Below are 8,577 nucleotides of genomic sequence, written 5' to 3' on the forward strand. Positions count from 1 at the left end.
GAACATTATCTTTTAATAAATACTCAAGTTGATCTTAAAAGAATTACTCAATCTAATTACTTTTAAAGAGAGAGAAAATATGAAATAATTCTTCAAAATTATAAAAGTAAAATATTTTAGCAAATTAAATATAGAGTTAAAATGCTCCATATTTATAATTAGAGATCAAAGTATTTTTTTTTCATAAATCAATTTAAATTTTTGCCTTGTTTTATTTATTTCGATCACATTAATGATTTGATTTGATATTTTCTCTTATATTCTTATAACTTTAATATTAAAAAAACTAAAAGAAAAGTTTGTATAAATATAACTTTCTTCTTTTATTGTTGACGCGAGAATCAACCGGGCTTGTTCAATTATGCTACACATCTTTGGTGCAACACAACAGAAACACTAACGTGAACGTGAATTGTTGCAAGTTGGAACAGAACAGACAAAATAACTACAAACTAGCGTTTGATAACGACCACAGGACAGAAAACAAAACTAGCATGTGCCTGTCACTTTCCCAACGGTCGCCAAACGGCCATTTCTTTCTTAATCCTGTGCCTCTCATTTTCCTACCGTTAACATGATATGACCTTAGGAGAGAAAGTTGAATTGAACCAAAAGTATTCACTCGCTCTGCATATAACGGGTGTTTTTTTTGTCACCACAAATCATTAATTATATTTTAAAAAACTTGATTATAATATTTTTCTAACATAATCATTACTCAATAATGTCCAAATCTAGTCTGGTTCTTATTTTTTTTTACTGAATGGGGATTCCTTTTTATACAATTTTAGATACTCATCACCAAATTAATGTATAAGTAAATACTTGACAATTTATCTTAAATATCATATATATATATATATATATATATATATATATATATATATATATATATATATATATATGCTTGGTAATACCGCATCCGAATCCTCATATGATAATTTACGCATACGTAGTCACAAACTTATTCACGCATTACACATACGTGGTTGTTTAGCAGAACACTTCTCTGCAATAACTCATCTTAGTTGTGTATGATGTACTGGTTTTTGAAAGTAGTAGAAAAAATTAAACTATGCATTTAAATTAATACTAGTATCAATTATATATTTACACGTCCTTTTTATTGAAAAGTGTAAAAAATAGTTTTATAAATACAAAACATTAAAAAGACAAAAATATTAGAGACATCCAGAAGTCTGCGGCGGATAACAACGAGACAAAGGAACCAGCCACAGCAAGTACCTGCTCACATCCTTCCACAGAAATTACACATATCTTTATCTTATTTAACAGCTAAACTAAGCCCACATCTTATTAATATCTTAATCTATAATAAAAATGAAACCATAATAGTACAATAGCTCTTTGCTAAAAACAAAAAAACAGTCACATTTAACCTTTTTCATTGGTTTATAATAATTATTACCCATGGATGGACTTTGAACTACACTACATATTCTCTGACCACCCTAGCTAGCTAATTAGATTTCTGAGAGAAAGGAAAGGGTGTGAGAAGAGAATGGAGAGTAAAGAGGAAGATGTTAACGTTGGAGCAAACAAGTTCTCAGAAAGGCAACCAATTGGTACAGCAGCTCAGGGTGGTGGTGACAAGGACTACAAGGAGGCACCCCCAGCTCCTTTGTTTGAACCTGGTGAGCTCAAATCATGGTCCTTCTACAGAGCTGGAATTGCTGAGTTTGTGGCAACTTTCTTGTTCCTCTACATTACCATCTTAACTGTCATGGGTGTCAACAGGTCACCCTCCAAGTGTGCCTCTGTTGGCATTCAAGGCATTGCTTGGGCCTTTGGTGGCATGATCTTTGCCCTTGTCTACTGCACTGCTGGAATTTCAGGTATACATATTTTTTACCATATTATGGCTCGATGTCTGATCTGAAACACATTTTTTTTTTTGTTTAAAGGTTTTGAACTAAGCCAGATCTGTGTTTGTTTGTTGTTGTTGTTGCAGGGGGACACATCAACCCAGCTGTGACCTTTGGTCTGTTTTTGGCAAGGAAGCTGTCCCTAACAAGGGCACTGTTCTACATTATCATGCAGTGTCTTGGAGCCATCTGCGGGGCTGGTGTGGTGAAGGGCTTTGAGGGCAATGCTAACTATGAGTTGTTCAAAGGAGGAGCCAATTTTGTGAATTCTGGATACACCAAAGGTGATGGACTTGGAGCTGAGATTGTTGGCACTTTTGTTCTTGTCTACACCGTTTTCTCTGCCACTGATGCCAAGAGAAACGCTAGAGACTCTCACGTTCCTGTATGTATTCTTTCCCACTACAATATTGCTTATTCATTCCACTAATTTGGTTTATAAATGGCTATATTCTGACTTTGTAATTAATGTGGTTAATGTATGATGCTATGATATAATAATTGTAGATTTTGGCTCCACTTCCCATTGGATTTGCTGTGTTCTTGGTCCACTTGGCTACCATTCCCATCACAGGAACTGGCATTAACCCAGCTAGGAGTCTCGGAGCTGCCATCATCTACAACAGAGACCATGCATGGGATGACCAAGTATGTTTTTTTGAGACTTGAATTTTTGTTTCATATATTCCCATTAGCATAGGAAATAATGTAAATAGTTTTATTGAATTTTATTATAATTATCTTACCGAGTCCTCACTTTTGATTAATTTTTTTATCAGCAAATATTAATTTTATAAAAAATATTAATAGATAAATTCAAATTTGTAATCTTTTCTTTCTTTACCCTTTCCCAAGTACCGGATGAACCTTATATCTCCGGATTTTGATTCGTTAACAATATAAAACATTTTTACTAATTTGTGCATTCTCGTTATTTTAAACCCCACAGAAGATATATATATGCTTTAATAATAATGTAATTTTTTATTTTATGGTTTACAGTGGATTTTCTGGGTTGGACCTTTCATTGGAGCTGCCCTTGCTGCTGTGTATCACCAGATAGTCATCCGAGCCATTCCTTTCAAGACAAGGGCTTAGGCTCTTGTTTTTGTATGTGCTTGCTTGTATTAGTTGTTATTTATGTGTCTGGTGTCTTCTTCATTTTGAAAATTCATGTCAATCTTTTTGCCTTTGTGTTAATCCATTGTATGGATGTAAATTATGACATGATTACTTCCTTGATTGTATTTGTGGCACTCTGAATGGATTTCTTCTTTTATTTTATTTTTTTTATAATGGATTTCTTCTTTTAAGGCGGCTTCAATAGAAAGAAAATTATATAATTTCGATTATTCATAAACACTCGCACTATTAAAATCCATGGGGAGTTTCCTCAATGCCTGAAACTTTGCAATTAATCTTAAAATTCGAAGGTTTAGTTACTTATTTGATGGATAATCTTTTACCTTTCACAGTCCCTGTAATTAGAAACTACTTTTTAGATGATATGATTCACATGAACTAAAACAAAATTTTAGAATATACGTGTAAAGACTAAAATTAGTAATTTTCATGGGTAATGACTAAAACGTAATATTCTTCTTTAAAGTATATGTAGTTTTAGTACAAATTAAACTTGAGAAGTATTTAATAGTTTGTTGTGGGATGATCTAATGTGCTCTTTATGATGAAAAAGAGCATCATAAAACTAGTGAAATTAATCAAAGAACAATCTTTTAAATTTGTGTAATTCCTCTTTATTTTTAAATGCTTCGAATACTAATATCTTCTTAAAAAATAACAGAAATCATGTAGCTAAAAGAAAAACTGAAATATAAAAGGAACAAATTACTAATAAGAAATAGCAAAATCATTGAGAATTTATGGATGTACACTATACCGTGTAAGAAATTCTGCAAGTGTCTACCATTGTTAGAGTAATATTTATTATTCTACATGGTGTGTCATTAGATTAGACAGAATAAGTGAGATTTGTGTCAATTGATTAAACAAATATGAAAAATGAATCCTTGTTTAAACAACCCCTACAACAATAATACTGTTCATTCCAAGTCACAACAAGTCCACATTTTCTTGCGATGAGTATATTGGACCTTGATTTACATAACATATAATTTGCGTAATGATTTGTCATGTTAGTCATGTATAACTCATTGAGGAACAACTTTTTCTATCAATGTGCACATAGCGATGTGTAAATTGGACCTTGATTTACATAATATATAATTTGCGTAATGATTTGTCATGTTAGTCATGTACAACTCTAATTGAGGAACAATTTTTTTCTACCAATGTGCATATAGCGATGTGTAAATTGGACCTTGATTTACATAACATATAATTTGCATAATTATTTGTCATGTTAGTCATGTACAACTCTAATTGAGGAACAATTTTTTCTACCAAATATTTATAATATAAGGTCAAATTCAGCACTCATGTATGATCATCTCTCATTACTTTATTCTTCTTGTACTTTTACTAACTCAGAGCGTCAAAATCGTTGTAATTAAGTAGTCAATATTAAAATTTCTCCTCTGTTGTCTTGAGATCTCTCATTTTGCCGTCTGAAAAACTCACCGTCTCTGGCTTGCAGTTTCACCACTCAACATGCACAATGCTTACATGTTTAGTGTGAAGAAAAAAATGATGTTCCTAATGCAAACCATGAAAATAGGAAGCTAATGACTTTATCTGATCAGTCATAAGCACGAAAATCACTAATCTCATCCAAATAAGATTTTTATGAGTCGTGGTCCTTGAAATCAATTGTTAGTTATATTGCTAAACCTGAACTGTATTGTAATGTCTAAAACAAAACAAAAAATTTGGAGGGACAAAAATAAAAGCGTTAAATTACTTGAATTAAAAAAATATTTAAGTTTAAGAAAACATGCAAATTTTTTATTTATTTTGATATTGTTCATACAAAATTATTTTATTTTAAATAATATAATTATGTCAACATTACTTTTTCAGACTATAATATTTAAATGTTAATTAATTTATTTTAAATAGATATTAAACTACAGAAATTATATAAAATTTAATTATTGAAAATCAAATTTATAAACTTATCACTCGAATATAAATTAATTTGACATAAAACACACACTAATATATTTTAACTTTTTGATATGAAATCATAAGTATTATTTATAAGAGAGAATTTTATTGAAGTAGGATAGAACTATGAACAATAAAATTCATACTTTGAGTATTTAATAAACAATTATTTGATTAAGTATAAACAAGAAAGAAAAAAGTAATATATATATATATATATATATATATATATATATATATATATATATATATATATATATATATAATGTGTTGATACAATTTTAAATATTCAACAAATTACCAGTGAAATGAAACTAGTTTGTTGATATATAAAAAATACAAATTTAAATATATTATCTGAAACAGCTAGGTCAGTGTTTTTAAGTTTACATTAACTTACCATTAATTTGTGTTTTGACTTGTTTGGTCTGCAAAAGTAAAAAAATGTGGTTTCTTGGTTGGAAAGGGCAATCGGGGTTCTCAGCGTCCTCCACAGCCGAACAAGTCACTCAAGGGATTGATGGAACCGCTCTCACAGCCATCGTCACAGGTTTTTCTTTTTCTTTTCCTTTTCTGAAAACATGTTTTTTTGGTGCTGTGCAAATTGGGGTGTGTGTTTTGTATAAAAAGCTTTTCCGCTTGAAGCAAGTTAACATTTTTAAAGGGTGTGTGCCCGAAAACGCCATAGTCTACTTGGAACACTTTTGTGGGATGAAATGAAAGTTGACAAAGTTATTTTCATTAATTTTGTTTTTTTTTATTGGCAAATATTATTTTTTGTTAGTGGAGAATTCGAATCCGACCTCTCCCCCTTCCTTTCTCCCTTCACCACATGACCAACATTATATCTTCTTAAGTTATTTTATAGTTTATTGATGATGCATCACTTATGGCTTGTTGAATGGTGACATGAGTTTTGTTGAATTATTGAACAAATGAGATCCCATGTAACCTATTATAATTTAGATGGGAGTTTGAATTTTGTACTGGTTTCAAGTTTCAACTACCATGATATTGAGTACTTATATAGTCCATGTTTAGGAGCAACAAGTGGCCTTGGTCTGGAAACCACCCGGGTTCTTGCATTGCGCAGTGTCCATGTTGTTATGGCAGTAAGGAGTGTGGACAGTGGTAAGAATGTCAAAGAAACAATACTTAAGGAAATTCCCTCCGCTAAAATTGATGTCATGGAATTAGATCTAAGCTCTATGGCATCGGTAAGGAAATTTGCAGCAGATTTTAATTCTTCTGGTCTTCCACTCAATATCCTAATGTAAGAACTTTTAATTCTATCTGTTTTAGATATCTTTTAATTAGGTAATGTTTTTGTCTATGTGTCTCCAAGTGGTTGAATGTGACCAATTGATGTCATATCTTTCTGGAAAGATGGTTGTTGCCAACTTTTACTACTTTCTTCTTTGGCAGTGTTTGATAAACTATACCTGTAAAGTGTGAAATTATTCCCTTGCTCCCTTTCACTCTGAACTCTTGTTGGCATATTGCATGGAAAGAAACTCCTCTGTTTAATGTGTTGATTGCACATTTGAAGTTGAAAGAAATAATATTCTTTCTTTCCTTTGAAGTAACAATGCAGGGGTGATGGCAACTCCATTCACGCTTTCCCAAGACAATATTGAATTGCAGTTCGCAACCAATCATTTAGGTATTATGTTACATGTTTACCTCACATAATTTGTGTGATTTCTCTGGCCTCATTTCTGCAACATGTCTTTCTAAACTGAAAGTTGTTATTCTCTAATAATATACAAAATCACACTGAAGGTTAATAATTTAATACTATTTTGTAGGCCATTTTCTCTTGACAAACCTTTTGTTAGAAACTATGAAAAAAACAGTACGAGAATGCAACCAGGAAGGAAGAATAGTTATTCTATCATCAGAGGCACACAGATTTGCTTATCATGAAGGGATTCAATTTGATAAGATCAATGATGAATCGGGGTAATGATCTGGTTGGAATGATAAATCAATAATAAACCTTTTCCCTATTTGGATATTTTCTACTAAGCTCTTGCTATAAAAATTCATAATAAATGTGTATTATTCATGTCCAATGTTTTGAGTTCCCAAAAATTGCATAATTTCCTTCTCTATCTGAGTTTTATACAGGTATAGCAGTTATTTTGCTTATGGACAATCAAAGCTTGCTAATATTTTACATGCAAATGAGCTTGCAAGGCACTTGAAGGTATTATATTCATGAAAAGTCATCTCTAATTTATGGAATTTCATTGATTCCACTTTATTTACTGCAATATTTAGAGTCTCATGTCTGTAAATAGCCTGCTTCAGTAATAGATTTTCCCGTTGTCTTTTGTCTAATTATTGAACAACTTATTGGTCAAGTTTGATGTAGAATCCTTGCATATTCCCTTTTTTGACAGGAAGAAGGAGTGGAAATAACTGTCAACTCCCTTCATCCTGGATCAATTGTTACAAATATTCTGCGATACCATGACTATATTAATGGTTAGTATCTATACCATTTTATTAGTGTGCAATTGTGTTTATTGAAGTATCCTTTCTTTAGAAAATAGGTCTAATGGTCAGTTCAATAGAGGTTAGGCATAGGTAACATTAACTGATTTACATAGTACATATCAATATGCTTACCATGCTATGTACATTGTAAAAAGACAAAGAGAAGCAAAACTACTAGCTGGTGATTCTTATACATAATTGGTTACATAATCTTTTGAATTTACATTCATGTATCTACTTCATGGTTTGTGCAGCTGTTGCTAATATGGTGGGCAAGTACTTCCTTAAAAATGTGCAACAGGTATTTTGTACATCATGCATGCCTTCTGCTGTTACTAATCTAAATGTTACACCAGATTTTTAGAAACTGAATTGTTGGGTCATGTTTGTAGGGAGCTGCAACTCAATGTTATGTGGCATTGCATCCACAAGTCAAGGGAATATCTGGTGAATACTTTATGGATAGCAATAAGGGAACCCCAGCCTCTCTGGCTAAAGATTCAGAGCTGGCAAAAAAACTATGGGAATTCAGCTTAAGCCTGACTAATCCAAAGTAGCTTAGAGGTTTGACTAGAGTAAGCTTCATACATGCCAACATTATTGTATTGAAAAAGAGGTTTCAGAGAATTAGAAATTTATAGTGGTGTAGGCTTACATCTTGAAGGTTTTTATTATTATTATAGCTCAGACTACTATCCATTACAGTATTGTTTTGATTCCGTTATTGTTGAAAATCAAGTATTATATATAATTAGATTCAAACTTGACCCATCAAAGTACTCCATAAGTCCCTATTGCATTGATATCAAAATCATTACGGAAAAATTGTATTAATGATATTATTACCACATTGCGGCCATGCCTTTTTTACTTATGAATACTATGCACTCCGCAAATTTTACAGTGTGTTTGATTTAAAGGAGAAAAGGAGAAGAAAATGTTACCTTGTTTGGTTGGCAGGAGTGTAAAGAAAATATGGGTAGTGTAACTGCTATATCTTTATGTATAGTTCTTCACCAGAGATTACAGATTTATCGAATTTTTGTAAGAGTTAAAACTAACATCTTTAAATATTTTGAAGAAAAAAATCATATTTTACTTT

At 31.5% G+C, this 8,577-nt stretch overlaps 2 protein-coding genes across 3 annotated transcripts; both read left to right on the forward strand.

Annotated features, from left to right (window-relative positions):
* The first annotated feature begins 1,437 nt into the window (after positions 1–1,437).
* On the forward strand, positions 1,438–3,186 carry PIP1-6 (aquaporin PIP1-6). Its single transcript, NM_001353638.1, has 4 exons — positions 1,438–1,856; positions 1,973–2,271; positions 2,394–2,534; positions 2,889–3,186. Exons 1-4 carry the CDS (start codon positions 1,523–1,525, stop codon positions 2,982–2,984), a joined length of 870 nt encoding a protein of 289 aa, NP_001340567.1. The 5' UTR covers positions 1,438–1,522; the 3' UTR covers positions 2,985–3,186.
* A 2,174-nt stretch (positions 3,187–5,360) lies between these two features.
* On the forward strand, positions 5,361–8,251 carry LOC100785176 (short-chain dehydrogenase TIC 32, chloroplastic). Of its 2 annotated transcripts, none has more exons than XM_003532777.5 (8): positions 5,361–5,523; positions 6,015–6,246; positions 6,557–6,636; positions 6,782–6,935; positions 7,104–7,182; positions 7,379–7,463; positions 7,730–7,776; positions 7,868–8,251. In XM_003532777.5, exons 1-8 carry the CDS (start codon positions 5,418–5,420, stop codon positions 8,030–8,032), a joined length of 948 nt encoding a protein of 315 aa, XP_003532825.1. In that variant the 5' UTR covers positions 5,361–5,417; the 3' UTR covers positions 8,033–8,251. The 2 variants fall into 2 exon arrangements, with proteins under 2 accessions (XP_003532825.1, XP_006584724.1); XM_006584661.4 differs by having other exon boundaries at positions 5,403–5,523; positions 6,004–6,246.
* Positions 8,252–8,577: the final 326 nt, after the last annotated feature.

This window comes from Glycine max, chromosome 8 (assembly GCF_000004515.6).
Source record: "Glycine max cultivar Williams 82 chromosome 8, Glycine_max_v4.0, whole genome shotgun sequence".
NCBI classification, from domain to species: domain Eukaryota; kingdom Viridiplantae; phylum Streptophyta; class Magnoliopsida; order Fabales; family Fabaceae; genus Glycine; species Glycine max.